We start from the raw sequence: 19,331 nt of genomic DNA, 5'->3' as shown, positions 1-19,331 counted from the left end.
GAACATTCAATTGTCCATGGTAATGAAACCTGCCACTCATAGAAGCTGGCCTGATAGACGTCACTGAAAAGAGTTACCTTCAGAAAATCCACAGCCCTGGTATCAAGTAAATGCTTGGAAATTACACTTTTGTGTTATCAGTTCCCAAATGCTGTACAATTGTGTGTGAAATCCCTTTATCCCCCACATTCCAGAGGCGTGGCATTCCTGATCTACCTGCCACACTGTGCCCAAAAGGTGGCGCGGCACAGCCCGTGGATGCCAGGACATCGCTCTTCTGGGGTCTTCCCGGCTCGTAATGCCTCGCGAGATCTAACACCCATTGTGGGCAGGAACACTTTATGGCTGATTAGAGCGAGACAGCTAGTCTCACTCTAATATGCATTCCCGAGATCGACCCAAGGCTTGGGTGTCTAACCTCCTCGCCTTTGAGAGCTCGGGCGAGCGCCGTTCAGTGCTGGTCTCCACAAACGTGGACCGGACAGAACAGCACTCGTGGGAGTCTCCCTGGGGATCGGGGTCACCCAGGTACTTGCCCTCTGGGCAGGGCGATACCTTAGCATGGCTGGTGTCACCCGGGCACAGCTTCCTTCTGAAGGGCAGCTAGAGATGGGCAATAAGTTCTGGCCTAACCAGTGCCGCCCACATCACGTAAAGGAATAAAAAAAGCCTGGCACTGCCAAGGTGCCCAGGTGCAATTGCCAAGGTGCCCAGGCGGCACGGCCAAGGTGCCCAGGCGGCACGGCCAAGGTGCCCAGGCGGCACGGCCAAGGTGCCCAGGCGGCACGGCCAAGGTGCCCAGGCGGCACTGCCAAGGTGCCCAGGCAGCACTGCCAAGGTGCCCAGGCAGCACTGCCAAGGTGGCACATTTGCCAAGGTGCCCAGGCACATTTGCCAAGGTGCCCAGGCGGCACGGCCAAGGTGCCCAGGTGGCACGGCCAAGGTGCCCAGGCGGCACGGCCAAGGTGCCCAGGCGGCACAGCCAAGGTGCCCAGATATCACTGGCCACATGGTGGGTACTGGGGCCAGGGGTGCCCTGCACGGGTGCGGAGGGTGTGCCCCCCACCCACCCCAGGACTCACTTATAGGTTAGCTGGGGGTAGGTTCAGGGGAGCGAGACGCCATCTCCCTGTGCTGAGGGCGTTCTGGTGAGTGGAGCTCCTCATTGCAGAAAATTGGACTTGGTGTGGCCTCAGCTCCGGTCCCCAAACTACCCGAACGGCCGTTGGATAGCGTGCCCTTTCTCGGTGCGCCGAGCGTTGGGAAACACCCAGCTAATTGTGCACTATGGGAATCTGTACCCATTCGGGTAGATTGTGCCCAGAATAACCAAAAGTATATCTCTGCATGCTCAAATCACGCTGCACAATTTCAACACCTTGCAGAAGTGGACAATTAAAACAAAACTCACTGGATTCCTGTCCCAGTTATCAGGCTTTATTCATGTTTTATGCGTTGCTTCCACTTAGAAATAGCGGCACGCACCGTTAATAAGTTGTGAACATCTCTCCTGATAATAGTGTGGAGCAGGGTCTACTTTTTATGTTTTTTACACATGATTTAAAATTGGCTTCATTGTATATTTATAAATGGAATTTTCTAGACCTTTTTAAACAGGGAACATATTGTATGAGTTGAAATGGGAAAATGTAAGGTTCACCCTCTTACCCGAGACAATAGTGTAGCCGATGCCTCGTGGCCTCCCTCTATCCTGGTCTAGTGCTGTTATAATGCGGACCGTCTTGCCCTGAAAAATAATTGCAAATGCGGAATATCAAAAAAGAACAAACTTGCAGTTAATTTTTCACCCCCACCAGACATAGCAAAGCAGTGCAACGCCATCGAAGCCCTTTTAATAAAAAAAGTGCAGTGACTGTTTGGATGTGGCAACCAATTTAAGCAGAGGAAGCTCCCATACGCAACAGTGCAATAACAGGTCTGTTCTATTTCGGTTGCTCGAGAAATAAATATTGTCCAGGTCACCTGGACCCTAAAATTTCCCCATCTCTTTTCAAAATGTGGCCAAGGGAGCTTAAGCATGGACCCCGACGGTAGCTAGGATCCCATTTTAGCTGTAGGACGACAGCACCTCTGACAGTGCCGCACTCCCTCAGTGACTGCACTCAATGGTGTGGGGGGGGGGGGCTTCCACCCAGATAGAACACTAAAATGTCACGAGCCGGTACGTAAAGTGATAAAAAAGGCTAATGGAAAGCCAACCTTTCCATCCAAAGGTGCAGAAGCCAGGTTACAACAAAGCCCTGGTCAGATTGTAACTGGAGTACTGTTAGTACGACATCCCACCGAGGATTTTTAACCCCGTGAGGGAATTCCGTGCAGATTTACCAGAGGTTCACCTGGATTTTCAAACGTCACATAAAACGGATAGTTCACTCAAACCCGGGTCTGTCTATTCCCTGGAATTTAGAAGATAATGGGCTGATTTGACTGAAGTTTAACATATCCAAGGAGACGGGGCCAATAAGAGAGAAGCTATTTCCACTGGTTGCGAGTTTAGGGCAGGGCGTTGGGCGATACAGTCTAGTGAACCATCCTAGAGTGAAATTGGGAAGTATTTCTTTACACAAAAGGATGGGAGAGATTTGGAACATTGCCACAAACGGCAATTGACGCTCAATCAATTGTTAGTTTTACATGTGAGGTTGCTAGATTTTTATTATCCAAAGCTATTAAGGAGCGTGGGGGAAAAGGTGGGCACATGGAGTGCGGTCAGAGATGATCTCAGTGGATGCTGAAACAAGCGCGAGGGGTTAAACAGCCTCCTCCTGCGTCAGTGCCCCACTGTACAAAACCCTGATGCTAACAATGAACTAGGAAAGAAGGCATCTGAGGCAACACAGTGACAACAGATTTCCACTGCCTGGTGTTTCTTTACAGGCAAAAGCCAAGCGAACAGGACAATCTGTTCAGTTTACAGACATGCCAAGGTTTGATTTCACAGAGAGAACTAGAGAATGGCCTATAATCGGAATGGTAAGGGGTTTTTGATGTGTTTCGGCTGCAATGATACATCAAAGACAGGTCTCCAGCAGCCGTGGCCTGCAGTTTGCATACAGTGGCTGTCCCCGCAGGTTACCTTGGTGTGACCAGGCCGAAAAATGCACATTCAAGAGATGCCTGAAGTGGCATCTCTGGCTCAAAGCATCAGCGTTGTTGTGTTAAAACCTTGGCTTGGATTTGCCATTATTGGGACTGTGTCTCCACGCTGGCATTAAATCGGCAGAGTTTTACGCCAGAAAAACTGGCATGGAAGGGTCACATATTCCCAGCCCTGCAGGGGGCTGGCAGGGATGCGGCGTAGATCTACCAGCTTTTGCTGCAGATATGGGCCCCCGCACTTACGGGTCAGAGGCCGCGCATGCGCACGGCGGACCCAGACCGCAGAGCTGGACCCAAAAAAGAAACCCCCCAACTTCGGCTGGTCAGGGGCGGAGTGGGCCTCTGGCAATGGCCCCAGATAGGTCGCCAGCGGCGCGGCATACTCCCAGAGTACGCCGCTTTCCGGGGCCCGCAGAATCGGGGAACCGGCACCGGTCCTAATTCCTCATCTTTGACGATGTTCCCTATGAGCATAGCAGGCCCAATGGAAATATGGCGCCGTTGCATTGACCCCCATGGTGATCACACAGAGGTCCAATTTATGGCCCGGTACATACAGAGCCCCATGCCTCCACCTGCAGGTAATGTTCGGGGTGCTGAGGCCGAATAAAAAGATGCCGAGACAAACGCTTTGAAGTAAAATGGGAGTCCAGTAGCACACGGACGTCAGTGACATTGTGAACCAAGTTCCATTCACTGCTGTGCTGGAGTTGGATTGTAAACATCCAGTTTAGCAATCGGACTCCGCATTGCATTTGGAATCAGAGAGGTAAAGACCCAACCCCAAGACTGTCCTCCAATCGACAGGCAGTTTTCATATCCAAAGAGCACCTTCCTGACCACACTAAACTTGTCTTTCTGACCTTGGGAAATGTTAGACCATCCGGACATGAGCTTCTGACAGCAGCAGTGAGAATGGGCTTTGAAGGGTCAGAATGAATTAGCTGTCCAACTCCTCAACTGAGCTCGAGGGTGATCGGCCCTCATTTCGCTGCTGATTGTTATGATCCAGTTAGGGACCGTCACAAGTAACTGCTAGTAACCACCACCATCAACCATCACCACTACCATCAACCATCACCACCATTAACCATCACCAGCCCCAACAACCATCACCACCACCATCAACCATCACCAGCCCCAACAACCATCACCACCACCATAAACCATCACCATCAACCATCACCACCACCATCAACCATCACCACCACCATCAACATCAACCACCACCATCAACATCAACCACCACCATCAACCATCACCACCACCATCAACCATCACCACCACCATCAACCATCACCACCACCATCAACATCAACCACCACCATCAACATCAACCACCACCATCAACCATCACCATCAACCATCACCACCACCATTAACATCAACCACCACCATCAACCATCACCACCACCATCAACATCAACCACCACCATCAACATCAACCACCACCATCAACCATCACCACCACCATCAACCATCAACCATCACCATCAACCATCACCACCACCATCAACATCAACCATCACCAACAACCATCACCATCACCATCAACCATCACCAAACTGCAACACCAGCTGTAGGTTCTACAATTAGTGAAGTGAACATTAAAAACTAATCACCATCCTAACAAGTGGGGAAAAGAGGAATAATTACAAGTCATGAAACAAGGAATGAACCAGTTATATCAAAACATGGCTTATTTTGTGTAGTGCAGTGGGAAGAAAAACACATTTAATTCCTGTTATCTTGGCAGGGGAAAGGAAACGGCGGGATGTGAAGGATACCCTCGTTAGTCGGTGACACCGGGAAGTGTCCTGACTCCTTTCAAATTTTCAGGCTGCTCATAAAAGGTGAAAAAAGCTGTTGCACAAATTATTTGGATCCACACACACGCGATATTTACCATTGGAGCTCAGCGCAGTGCACACAGACAGTGGGTAACTTCCCTCGGAGATGCCCAACGGGTTTCAGAGGAAACGCTGGGGCGGCACAGTGGTTAGCACTGCTGCCTCACAACACCGGGGACCTGGGTTCAATTCCGGCCTTGGGTGACTGTGCGAGGTGTGCACTTTCTCCCCGTGTCTGCGTGGGTTTCCTCCGGGTGCTCCCGTTTCCTCCCACAGTCCAAAGATGTGCAGGTGGATTGGCCGTGCTAAATTGCTCCTCAGTGTCCAAAGATGTGTCGGTTTCGGTCAAGGGGTTATTGGGATAGGGCGGGTGAGTGCGCCTGGGTGCAGTGCTCTTTCAGAGGGTCGGTACAGACTCGTTGGGCCGAATGTCCTCCGTCTTCACCATAGAGATTCTCTGGAAACACTGGAGAGAAAACCCGTTTGTTTCCTTGCAGACAGAAATTCTGCGCCACACTATCACATTCCTCTTAATAGACAGTGTTCGAGAAAACAGCGCAAGAAATATGAACTAATTTTAAAATGATTACGAAAGGCGTTAATTATTTTTATAGAAAGTCTCGATTACGGGCTAACCTCCCCGGTTTCTATGGGAAAGGCAAAATAAAACTCAACCTGTATTCACTCAAGTAGAAAATGTCAAATAGCACAATCATATTTTAATTACTGAACCATAAATATTTCAGCATAAGTAATCCAAACAGGCAGGCAGTTTGTTTCGAAATGTCAAAGGGCATAGTGGGCTTTTTACTGTTCTGCTCAACTTTTAATTGAAGCTCAACTCGGATTTTTTAAAAAAAATGCTGATTCAATGGTTCAAAGCGAGAAAACACTTGGAGGCAGGGATAATCCAAACAGAATTAAAACAAAATTCTGTTGGTTCTTTCTAGACAAACCCCTCTTTACCAAGGTAACAAAATCAGCGAGTCCTTAGATAGCAACAACTGAACAGCGTTTTCAGTCTCAACACACAGGGTGAGCTCAAATTCTTGATCAAAGTGGGACATTTGGGGGAAAGTGGGGAATCTGCACCTTCTCAGAAAAGGCAAAATATGCCAATCTGTTTTTTCAGAAACAAGTTCAACTCTTGCATCGGGCACTGGCAACGCACAAATTCAAACCTTCCGTTCATCTTTACTCCAGTGGGGGCAGGGAAGAAAGAGAAACACAAATGTAAGTTGGCACAAAAATGATGGCCGAGTGACTTGGGACACCCACTTCAAGAGGGGAGTGGGGAGCATGGACAGATCCCGGTGCCTGAATGATCAGACCCCAAGCACCTCTGGCCTCAGTTACATCCATCACTATCCACTCTGCTGTCAATAATAATAATAATCTTTATTAGTGTCACAAGAAGGCTTACATTAATGCTGCAATGAAGTTACTGTGAAAATCCCCGAGTCGCCACATTCCGGCACCTGTTCGGGTACACAGAGGGAGAATTCAGAATGTCCAATTCACCTGACAAGCACATCTTTAAGGACTTGTGGGAGTAAACCGGAGCACCCGGAGGAAACCCACGCAGACACGGGGAGAACGTGCAGACTCCGCACAGACAGTGAGCCAAGCCGGGAATCGAATCCGGTTCCCGAGCGCTGTGAACGAACAGTGCTAATCACTGCGATACCGTGCCATCCATTACATCCATTTATCTCCATTACATCCCTGGATGCCCTCCTCGAAATCCAACCCCTGACCATCTCTCATTTCTTTGACTCTGTATCTGTTCATGTCTCCAAGACGTCATGGAATGAATTCTTATCTCTGTTCAAGATGCAATATCAATACAAGTTGCCATTTTCATCCTCCTCTCACACTCTTGGGTAGAATAGAAAAAACTGTTCGCCATCTGATAACCAAATCTTCTAATCCCTCTAATCTCTCTACCTCCACTGCAAATCTTCTTATCTATTTTATCCATACTCCAGGCACTGATCCACACAAGTTTGCTCCTCTGTCATTCTAAGCTCCAGCACATTAACTGCCCAATCCTGTATATAAGATGCAGGCTTGTGGAAGAATCAAACTGTAACAGACTTTCTTTTACAGGGTCTCAAAGCTGTGAAGCTTTTAACCTCTTCCTGCCTTCCTTTTTGTCTTCAATCTAGAGCTCAAGCGTGATTGAAGTACCGCGATCTCCTTAAGACTTCGATTTCCTAATCTTGTTTGCATTTTGCACCATTTGGGGGTTGGGACCGTCACCACATTTTCTCAACAGTAAACAAAAAAACAAAACCATTCTTAAATACTCATGCAAAAAACAATTGTACGGAATTTTCTCTCATTAAAAACGTGCTGATTTATGACTGGTATCTCTGGGGCAACGCCCCATGGAGCTTGATCTCAAGTCCACTTGGTTGATTTCTTTTGTTGCGACTGAAAGAGGTGTTGATGGTCACTCGCTAAAAGTATTTGGAATTGGCGACTGAAGTCAAGGTGAAATGGTCAAGCGCAGGTTCACGACAACCAGCCTTGCAAAAGGACCAGTCGGCTCCACCTCAAAGTGCTGATATTATTCTTTAGCTTTTCGAAAGATTAATCATTACCAAATCAAATATTGGACCGTATTTTCCCAGCGCTTGACCAACAGACCACTGTAGGGAGCTATTCTTGACACCTTTTGTTGAATCGTGAATCTTTGCAAATGACTAGTTACACCTCAACTGGAGTATTGTGGCCAATTCTGGCCACCATACCTTTGAGGAGGATGCCATGGCCCTGGAGAGGATGTGGAGGAGGTTTACAAGAATGGCACTGGGGATGGGGGATTTGTGGGTCGTGGAAAGATTGCAGACCCAGGGTTGTTCTCTTTAAAGCAGAGAAGATTCATGGAGATTTGATTGATGTGTTCAAAATGATGAGGTGACTTAATAGTGGAAATAAGCAGATTTCTCCCGCTCTTTAGATCTGAAGAAGCGTTACTCCATTTCCCTCGGCGCAGATGCTGCCAGACCTGCTTAGTTTTCCCGGCATTTTATGTTTATGATTTGGATTTCCAGAAACCACAATATTTTATTTTTGTTGGAGTGTTTCATTTACTGCCACTTCGGAGCGTTCACCTTGAAGAATTGCCGTTCTTCACTCTGACGGGATTTTGGTTCCTCTCTTTTACTATATTCATCTTCATTGCTTTCCATTCCTCGACTTTCATTCACTCCATCTTCAGCAGAATAAAATCCATCGCATTTCTCCTTAACTTCGGCTCTGAAGACATCCTATGAACTTGAAACGCCAACCTCGTTTCTCTCTCCCCAGACGCTGCCAGGCACGCTGAGTGTTTCCAGCGTTTTCTGATTTTATTTCAGATTCCCCAGCATTCCCAGAATCCTGCTTTTCTTAAATAAGCCGACCCTGTTTCCGTTGACGGGTCGGACAGTTACCAGAGGAGACAGATTCAGCGTCACAGGCGTAAGAATCGGAAGGGAGATGAGAAGGAATGATTTTACAGAGCGAGTTCGGAGGATTTGAAATAGATGCTTAAAGGAGTGGCGCTAGCAAATGCAAATGAGAATTGGATAAATACTCGAGGGCAAAAAGAAAATGCAGGGCTCAGTGCCGAAGTATGGCACTGAAGAGAGCTCAAGTGGGTTTAATGGGCCGAATGGCCCCCCTCCCCTCTGTTATATTCATTTCTGCCTGGTCCTCCTTTTTAATTATCAGTAGATCTGATCCTTAACTGTTTGGTGCAACTGATTATGTGTGTGATTATGGAGGGCTGCATTGCTGGAAATATTATTCCTCGGATGAAGCACAGTTAGGTCCTCCACTTGTTCCCGGAATTCAGGTGGATGCTAGAAACCAAAAGGCACTACTCAAAGGAAAGAACTGGCTCACTGCTAAAATTCCTAATTCAACCAACCTCATTGAAAACAGGGGAACTGGTTATTTATCTCATTTGGTTATTGTGTGTGGAGCCTTTAATGGTTATAGTTGGACGGCAGGTCCACCTGCAGTAACGGCACTTCGAATGAATGCTCGAGGTAACTGGGGGACACAGTGCAGGACAAATGTGAATCTCATTTACCTTTCCACATTTGTTCAAGGGAACATGGGTCAAACTTTTAACTGTGACCTACCCAGCATGGGCGGCGCGCGACACGGTGGTTAGCACTGCTGCCTCACAGCGCCAAGGACCCGGGTTTGATTCCCTGCGTGGGTTTCCTCCGGTTTCCTCCCACAGTCCAAAGATGTGCCGGTTACGTGCTAAAATTGCCCCTTAAGTTTCCAGAAGAATAGGTTGGGTCACGGGAATAGGGTGGTGGGTGGGGGGGGGGGGGGTGGTTTCAGAGGGTCGCTGCAGATTCTATGGGTCCAATGACCTCCTTGTTCGCTGCAGGGATTCTATGATTGCTATGATACCCAGGACGGTGCTGCTGAAATAAAATTAGAGTGAGTGGAAATCGGGAATAGAAGGTGCTGGCAACATTTTCAACCCTCAAGCAAAATATAATTCACCATTCCTCCAGTCATTTCTTCAAAATAGTGCAATTCGTCTCTTTACCGCTGAAACCAATGTTCCGACCAGCACAAGCATTCAGTGACCGCGGGGGAAGAATGGGACACTGCAGAGTCAGTGTGGTGGAAATTCGCCGCCAATTTACTGAGCATTGAGCCAGCTATCAAAATCAAAAGTGCATTTAGATTTAAACAGCGACATTCATAAATCTAAGGCCTCTGACCTTTGTTGGAGGGTGATGGGGCCATGCAGGGGAAGGGGGGGAGAGAAAAAAAACTAGTCTCCAGGGGCAGTCAGTCATTTTGGTAATTGTGTTTTCCAAATCAGCAACTGTGTTAAAGAGCGTATTACAGGAAATAGAGGTAATGTCCAACATTCATCATTCCATTGCCAGAATTTATAGCACCTAATTGGCTGCCTCGGGAGATTTGCCTCAACATCTCCTCGGTCACAGACGAATTGACACTCTATTTTCTTAAAGTGGGTAAACAGTGACTACCGCGTCACAGTCTGGTTAACTGGTGTAAACTGGAGGGCAATCGCGCGTATCTGAGACATGTTTCAGAAGCCCTTTCTGTGAATCCTAAAAGACTATTGCTGCGTATGTGCATAGAGCTGTAGTTACTATGATTCTTAAACTCTGCTTTCAGGCTCACGTAGGACAAGTGAACCATATTCACTTCGTACCGTGACACTGTTTCGCATGTCTTTGTCGAGTATTATTTTAACTTGTCTACCCAACTTAGCCACTCCCATTTCAAGACAATAATATTTCACCCAGTGTCTCTCTTATCCCTCAATTGCTACTTCCTACAAACCTCCACGTTTATCGACCTGATTTGGTTCCTTTTTAATGATGTCCTGATTTCATTCGGATGTTTCTGTACATCAGGTCAGTGTTACGTTGCCTTTTTCTCAGATGTTTGAGATTCCAAAAGGTTTTTATTGTGGGAGAATTCATCCTCTCTCTAAACACCGACACCGTCCCGAGGAACACCTGGCAATACAGATACCCTCCCGGGGAACCCCTGCCGACACCCACACCCTCCCGGGGAACCCCTGCCAACACCCACACCCTCTCGGGGAACCCCTGCCAAAACCCACACCCTCCCGGGGAACCACTGCCAACACCCACACCCTCCCGGGGAACCCCTGCCAACACCCACACCCTCCCGGGGAACCCCTGCCAACACCCACACCCTCTCGGGGAACCCCTGCCAAAACCCACACCCTCCCGGGGAACCACTGCCAACACCCACACCCTCCCGGGGAACCACTGCCGACACCCACACCCTCCCGGGGAACCCCTGCCAAAACCCACACCCTCTCGGGGAACCCTTGCCAGCACCCACATCCTCCGGGGAACCCCTGCCAAAACCCACACCCTCTCGGGGAACCCTTGCCAACACCCACACCCTCTCGGGGAACCCCTGCCAACACCCACACCCTCCGGGGAACCCCTGCCAATACCCACACCCTCCCGGGGAACCCCTGCCAAAACCCACACCCTCCCGGGGGACCCCTGCCAGCACCCACACCCTCCGGGGAACCCCTGCCAACACCCACACCCTCCCGGGGAACCCCTGCCAACACCCACACCCTCCCGGGGAACCCCTGCCAACACCCACACCCTCCGGGGAACCCCTGCCAACACCCACACCCTCCGGGGAACTCCTGCCAACACCCACACCCTCCGGGGAACTCCTGCCAACACCCACACCCTCCGGGGAACCCCTGCCAACACCCACACCCTCCGGGGAACCCCTGCCAAAACCCACACCCTCCCGGGGGACCCCTGCCAAAACTCACACCCTCTGGTGAACCCCTGCCAACACCCACACCCTCTCGGGGAACCCCTGCCAACACCGCTACCCTCCCGGGGAACCCCTGCCAACACCCACACCATCCCGGGGAATTCCTGCCAACATCGCCATCCTCCTGGGGCACGGTGGCACAGTGATTAGCACTGCTGCCTCACAGCGCCAGTGTCTCGGGTTTAATTCTGGCCTCGGGTGACTGTGTGGAGTTTGCACTTTTTCCCAGTGTCTACGTGGGTTTCCTCTGGGTGCCCTTGGTTCCAGAGTCCAAAGAGGCGCAGGTTAGGTGGAGTGGCCGTGCGAAATTGCCCCCTAGTGCCCATAAGGTTAGGAGGGGTTACGGGATGGAGGAGTGGGCTTAAGTAGGGTGCTCTGCCCAAGGGCTGATGCAGATCCGATGGGTTGAATGGCCTCCTTCTGCACTGTAAATTCTATTATCACATGAAAGGAAAGTCTTGTTATTCGAACATATCAGCAGAACTACTTCTTATGACTGGAACTCCAGACTGGAACTCCAGAAATTTGAAGAGACACAAAGAAACATGGTGTCTTCATTGGCCGTTGATTAAAGCCCGCTTTGTAATGCGAACTCTAATAGGATTGCTGCTCTGTAATAATGTTGGAATAGCTTTCCAATAAAATCATAATCCATCAGTAAGTTATAAATATTCACTTTGATTTGCAAATTTAAAAATGCAAATTAAAAAATAAATGCCCGCTCCTAAAGCTGCCAGAAATGTTAAAAGCTGTTCTGAATCTGATTGATAATTCAGGCCGTGTAGGGATGTGTATTTTTTATTCTCCCGGGCTGTGCATTATTGATATGATCACAGTGGCTTTCTCATACAAGGACTCATCATTATGTACTCCGTGTTGAGTGGAATTAAATTGTTTCGTGCAATTAAGGGGCATTATAAACTTGGTAAAGGCAGTTCAACTACCCATCGATATAAAACTCTGTTCGTGAACAAAGATTCCGGTTGGGAATTAATTACTATTTTTCCCCCTACACATCACCTTTTCTCAATCTCATCGCCTTACAGCCAGTTAAGTACGTCTGAAATTTGGTCACTGCTGTAATGGTAACAAACAACATTTGGTCCAATTTGGCGCCCTGATTAGCAAAGACACATGACAAGATTTAGTGACATTGGTTGAGGAATAAATATTAGCCAGGGCACTGGGGAGAGCTCCTGTAACCTTCGAATCGTGCAGCGGGATTAACATCTACCCGATGGGCCAGAGAAGCGATCAGCTCACATTTCAACCAAAACGATGTAACCTCGGCTAGTCTAGCCCGGCAGTCAAGTGTCGGCGTGGCTGATAAGTTCAATCTTACTCCAGAGATTTGAACACATGACCTTTCTACTCAGTTACAAATCTGCCACACAAGAGGGGACCTTGTTTGTGCTGCCATCTCCAGTTTTTGCTGATTTCCTAGTTTGTCATCGAGCAATCTGGAGGTTAACCTAGTTTGGTTACTGGCAACAGGACCCACACTGCAGAAGCACCACTCTCGTCTCCCCCAATCTTTTCTCATTGAATTCTACTACCGTAACGCTTGATTCCCATTTCCCTCACATGCTCAAGTTAAACTTGGCAACATTATAGACTGCACATTCAGAGAGGGATGCAATACAGGAGACAGCCTATCGGCCCATCGTCTATGTGTGCTTACTTTGAAAGAGCTGTATAAATTGGCCCCATGCCCTGTCATGATATTCAGAGAAACATCATGGTGCAAACATACACACACTGATGAACAGATCAACGGACCAATCAATACACCACAACATCACAGCCAATCACAGGCAAGAACATACACACTATAAAACGGGGAACACGACACTTCCCGCTCATTCCAGCAGGAGACAGCTCAGGGCACAGAGCTCACAGCAAGCCACTCAGGCATTCACCATGTGCTGAGTGCTTCTCCAAGATAGTGTTAGGGCTAGGTCCACAGGTTAGAGGGTAATGAACGAACCACAATAACCAGTTTACAGATGTTAATATTGTTAGTTATAAAACGGAGTCGTACCATCCGCAACCGAGCTGGTTCGTCTATGCAGCAGAACACCCAACACGACATAGTACCAGGAGTGGACCCAGTAACTGTGAGACCTACCTACGCATCTTAAGGAATCCACCATCCTGCACCATGGACACCATCAGCCCGCCGCAGCCGCCTCCAAATCGCTGGTAACCTAGGCGTCAACTAGAAGCTGTTTAAACAGCGCTTCCAGTTCTTCCTACAAGCCACAGAAAGGGAGAATGCTTCAGACACCAGGAAAATCGCCCTCCTCTTCTCCACGGCAGGGCAACACGCCATCCACATCTACAACTCCCTGGTGTTCGCGGAAGGCGAGGACAAGACGAAGTACAAGACGGTCCTTCTCAAACTAGAGCAGCACTTCAGCGTCGAGGTAAATGAGAGTTTGAGAGGTACCTCTTCCAGCAGCGCCTGCAGAGTAAGGATGAGCCTTTTCAATCTTTCCTGACACACCTCCGTATCCTCGCGCAGTTCTGCGGTTATGAGGCCACCTCCGATTCCATGATTCGGGACCAGATAGATTTTGGGGTCACCTCGGGCACCCTATGCCAGCAGCTCCTCAAAATTAAAAGCCTCACCCTAGCCACCACCATCGAAGCCTGCGTCCTCCATGAAAACGCGACCAGCCGGTACTCCCAATTCCAGGTGGCTGAATCGGCACGGCAGGGGTCCGCCGAGGCCGACCGGGTCCAGGCGATCGAGTTCCTCCCGGCTCGCGGCCCGGATGAGGGCGGCCATTTCGCGCACTTTCCGCGGCCTCCCGCGCTTGTACGCGCCAAAAGAGACGTTGACGCAGAGGGACGTGACGCGCAGGCGCGCTCTATGCAGGACCGAACTGCGCATGCGCGATGGCGCAATGAACTCCATGACGTCATGATGTGTGGCAACTGCAGATCCGCACATTTAAAACGGCAATGTCCGTCAAAGAACCGACAATGCCTCCGCTGTGGCAAGATGGGCCACTACGCTGCCTGCGGTCGAGCAGCTCAACCTGCCAACGCTCCCCAATTCAGACAGCCTCGCAAGGACGCGAGGACAATTCAACCTCCGTACTCCGAGTCACACCCGGACGATATACAGACCGGTGATACAGACGACCGGGAAGCCTTCCGTTTTGCGGTCATTGATAGGAACTGGATGTCTCCAGGCAGGACCCACCAGCTGATGCCAGTGAACAGTGTCAATCCGGGTGATGAATGGTTTGCCATCCTAACGGTCAACCCGAATTCGTCGCCCACTTACTAGACTGGGCTTATGAGCCTGTTTGAACATTGGACTCACTAACGTATTATGCCACAATGTTAATATGTTTCTCTTTTTGTCGTTACAGGAGTTCGTTTTGATGCTTGATGTTTACACTGGTTTTGTTTATGGTACAACCTCGTTGCTATGTTGCACCTGACACCTTCCTATGCATATAGTTTAGCCTCATGTACATGTTGTAGATATTGCACACACACATTCAGCTGCACTCAGTACACATCTATATTTATTACCACATAGGCACATATTCTTGTAAAAAAGGGGGATGTCATGATATTCAGAGAAACATCATGGTGCAAACATGCATACACACTGATGGACAGATCAACGGACCAATCAATACACACACAACATCACAGCCAATCACAGGCAAGAACATACACACTATAAAACAGGGAACACGACACTTCCTGCTCATTCCAGCAGGAGACAGCTCAGGGCACAGAGCTCACAGCAAGCCACTCAGACATTCACCATGTGCTGAGTGCTTCTCCAAGATAGTGTTCGGGCTAGGTCCACAGGTTAGAGGGTAATGAATGAACCACAGTAACCAGTTTGCAGATGTTAATATTGTTAGTAAAAAAACTGACTTGTACTATCCGCAACCGTGTTGGTTCGTCTATGCAGCAGAGCACCTAACACAACATGCCCCTTGTCCTTTCTCCATAGCCCAGCGAATTTGTTTTGAGCATCTATCCAATTTCTTTTTAAAAGCTGCTGTCGAAAATGCTGCCCCCACTCTTCTGGGCGTTCCAGATCAGTGCGCCCAGCGTAAAAGAAAATGTCATCTTCCGTCTGGGTCTTTGACAATTTCAGAATCTGTCCCCTCCAGTGCTCCGGTCAATGGAAAAAGTTTCTCCTCATTGGCTCCATCAAAGCCCCTCAGTTTTGTCCACCTATGTTTAACCCCCCTTAACTGCCTCTACTCCAAGGACGACAATCCCAACTTCTCCAGTCTCTCCAAATACGGCACGGTGGCACAGTGGTTAGCATTGCTGCCTCACAGTGCCGGGGACCCGGGTTCGATTCAAACTGTGACTGTGCGGAGTACGCACATTCTCCCAGTGTCTGCGCTCCCTCCCACAGTCCAAAGATGTGCAGGTTAGGTGGATTGGCTGTGCTAAATTACCCTTTAGTGTCCAAACGTTAAATGGGGTAATGGGGCTATGAGGGGGATTTGGGCCTAGATAAGGTGTTCTTTCAACCCAAATTGGGTTGGTGATGTAGGCTCAATGGGCAAAATGGCCTCCTTCTGCACTGTAGGGGTTCTATGAGTCCATGAACTATCACCTTTGGTACTATGCTAATAAATCTCCTCTGTACCCTCTCAAAAAGCTTGACATCCTTTCGAAACAGTGGTGCCCAGAATTAGCCACAATATTGCATGCTGGGATCTAACCATTTGTTATAAAATGCTTTGTGTAAATTCATTCTATGGTCATTGGTTGGCGCCTGTGCAGTGAACTTCAAAATGCAGACGTGAGAATTGATCTGTGCCCTTGTTGGGAGGTAAAACGCACATGAATTTTGGACTCATATTGAAAATGGCCAATTCAGGATAGTCAGAAAATTCTGCCCCATGAGAATTGGGTGCATTGGTGTTTAAATCCTCTCCAGAGACAGGAGTGCATACTCCAGTGAAATTTGGGAGGGAAATGAATTTCGGGATGTGTGCGGGAACATTAACATAATATGGATACAGCTGCAAAATCCTTTAAGCAATGGGGTGTGCGAGAGAAATCATGCTCTGGTAGATGAAATGTTTTGTAAATGGAAGGCCGGATTGTGAATTAACTTTGGCCTTAGCATGGACCTTGCATGCAAAAGATTTTGCTATTGATGGTTGGGGAATACAGTTCATATGTTAGTTTTTGGGAGAAATCCCCAAATTCCTTCAGTCATGAATGATCATCCTCCAGCTTTGGAGGTGAGTATGATTAGCTCTACCTTTCCTAAGCATTAGAATACACTTCAAAGCAAAAATCACAAAGAATTCAGAGAGCTTTCATAGAATCCCTACAGTGCAGGCTATTTGGCCCATTGAGTCTGAACCAATCCTCTGAATGAAAAACCTACCTAGGCTCAATCCTCCATCGAACATCTTGCCAAGGCCATCCCCACACCCCCACTACCGTGCAACCTCAAACAGACCATTGTTTGTAGCAAATTACCGAGCCTTCAGGAGAACAGCCACCACGACACCGCATAACCCTGCCATTGCAACCTCTGCAAGGCGTGCCAGATCATCGACATGGATACCACCATGACACGTGAGAATACCACTCACCATGTACACGGTACATACGCGTGCAACACGGCCAACATTGACTACCTCATATGCTGTAGGAAAGGATGTCCCGAGGCGTGGTACATTGGTGAGACCATGCAGACGCTGCGACAACGGACGAACGGACATCGTGTGACAATCACCAGGCAGGAATGTTCCCTTCCAGTCGGGGAACACTTCAGCAGTCAAGGGCATTCAGCCTCTGATCTTCGGGTAAGCTTTCTCCAAGGCGGCCTTCAGGATGCGCTGCAACGCAGAATCGCCAAGCAGAAACTGATAGCCAAGATCCGCACGCATGAGTACGGCCTCAACCGGGACCTTAGATTCATGTCTCACTACATTTAACGACATTCAACACACACACACACCCCAACCGCAACTATCTGGCCTGGGTTTGCAAAATCCTGCCAACTGTCCTGGCTTGAGACAATTCACACCTCTTTAACCTGTGATTATCCCTCTCTCCAGTCGCACCGTCTGGACCTGTAAAGACTTAATTATCTCAAAGACTCGCATTCAAAGTGTCATCTTGCATCAGTGACATTGACTATATATGCTGGGTTTGTGTAACCCACCTCTCCACTCACCCGATGAAGGAATTGCACTCCGAAAGCTAGTGATTCCAAATAAACCTGTTGGACTTTACCTGGTGTTGTAAGACTTCTTTCTTGTTAAATTTGGGCTGTTTTCAGCGAAACGCAGACCCTGTGATGTTTTATTGGCACCCTGGGCACCTTCAAGATGCATGTAGAGGATTTTTTGTAGTGGTGGCGATTTTGAAAAAAATGTTATGAACGGGCTTAGAACAAAATTGGAAGACAAGCCTCTGGAGCATTCAGATAGATTGGGTTAGAAATCAGGCAGAGTGGTTTGCATGTCATTCTACATCCGCAGCCCTACAGCCTTACGTGGAGACTATTAACCCCGTAGCAATTACTTGTGGTGGGGCCTCACAAAAGGACACGACAGCATCCAAAATGGAAAAAATGAGGAACTCCGAAGGTTAATTGGGCAGCCGAATTGGTTAGCTAGACAAACAAAACTAGACGCCAGTTTTGACGTTTTAGAGTCAAGCACGAAAGTGAATGAGCCCAAGTTGAAGAAATTGTTACAGGAAACAAAACATTAGCAAAATTGAAACAGGAGAATTGTGTTTTGAAATTCCCATCTTTAGGCGATGTTCGACAACTGAAACAGCTTATTTACAGTGATGCATCTTATGCTAATTTCTGCGATGGCTTTTCAAGTGCAAGAAGATTTATAATTTTTCTCCTGGGAGAGAAAGATAAATGTTGCTCGCTTGGCAGGGGAACCTAAAAAGATAAATGACTGGTAAAAGGTACATTGGCAGCAGAGACACTTGCCCTAGTAGAGGCAATAGATATGGCATGTTTTATATCCAGTACACAGACTGAAATTTGAAATGGAACAGGATATTCGGGAACAGTACCTATAAGAGTGTCACATAGACCATAAGTCTCTATGGGACAATATCCACTCTACAAAATGCATAATGAAAAGAGAATATGGATTGCCATAGCGAGCCTAGAACAAATTCTAGTGAACAGGGAGATTCACAAGATCAAGGAAGAGATAGGAGGGAAAAAAAGAGGGGAATAGGATGCATTTATTGCAAGAAAACAAATACATACAGGTGTTATACTGTAATTTACATCAAAATTAAAGAATATATTTATTTAAGGGGGAATCCATTAGGAAAGAGTTAATGTTCCCTCAATGGGACAATATCCACTCTACAAAATGCATAATGAAAAGAGAATATGGATTGCCATAGCGAGCCTAGAACAAATTCTAGTGAACAGGGAGATTCACAAGATCAAGGAAGAGATAGGAGGGAAAAGAGGGGAATAGGATGCATTTATTGCAAGAAAACAAATACATACAGTTGTGTTATACTGTAATTTACATCAAAATTAAAGAATATATTTATTTAAGGGGGAATCCATTAGGAAAGAGTTAATGTTCCCTCATGCTTAAGTTAGAATGGGGTTTTAATTGTTTAATAGATTGAACGCATTGTTTAAAAGAATGCACCGATATATATATATAGGGGATGCAGGTGGCACTGGTTAGTCGTTGGAGAAGTGATTACTGAACACAATAAACTTGGAGTGGAAGAATTCGATACTTGATTCCTAGTTCTTATGATAAGTTATCGGGGCTTAACATGAACCTAACTATAACTAATAATACACACTGCAGAGCATACAAAAGGGAAGAAGCTGCTGGAGGTACCTTGAAAAAGAATGCACCCAGATATTCTATTATTCAGTATTTAAACAGAATGGTGTATCCCCAGAGTTAGTAATTACTTATTCTGCCTGAATGTGCATGGGTTGGATTTTAAATCTTGCAAAGACTCATACAACAGACCTTCTGTTCCATTAACATGACATTTGAAGAATAT

General features: G+C 47.7%; 1 protein-coding gene across 8 annotated transcripts in view; it reads right to left on the bottom strand.

Annotated features, from left to right (window-relative positions):
• Window positions 1–19,331, bottom strand: part of cdh23 (cadherin-related 23) — an 815,609-nt gene that overhangs the window by 565,951 nt on the left and 230,327 nt on the right. For all 8 annotated transcript variants that reach the window (XM_072491426.1, XM_072491427.1, XM_072491428.1 and 5 more), the window contains one exon: window positions 1,669–1,747. In XM_072491426.1, coding sequence (XP_072347527.1) covers window positions 1,669–1,747 — 79 coding nt within the window. The remainder of the gene's footprint in view (window positions 1–1,668; window positions 1,748–19,331) is intronic.

The sequence above is a fragment of the Scyliorhinus torazame genome, chromosome 28, assembly GCF_047496885.1.
Source record: "Scyliorhinus torazame isolate Kashiwa2021f chromosome 28, sScyTor2.1, whole genome shotgun sequence".
NCBI classification, from domain to species: Eukaryota; Metazoa; Chordata; class Chondrichthyes; order Carcharhiniformes; family Scyliorhinidae; genus Scyliorhinus; species Scyliorhinus torazame.
Note: the sequence above shows the minus strand (reverse complement) of the source record. Positions and strands in the feature narration are given on the sequence as shown.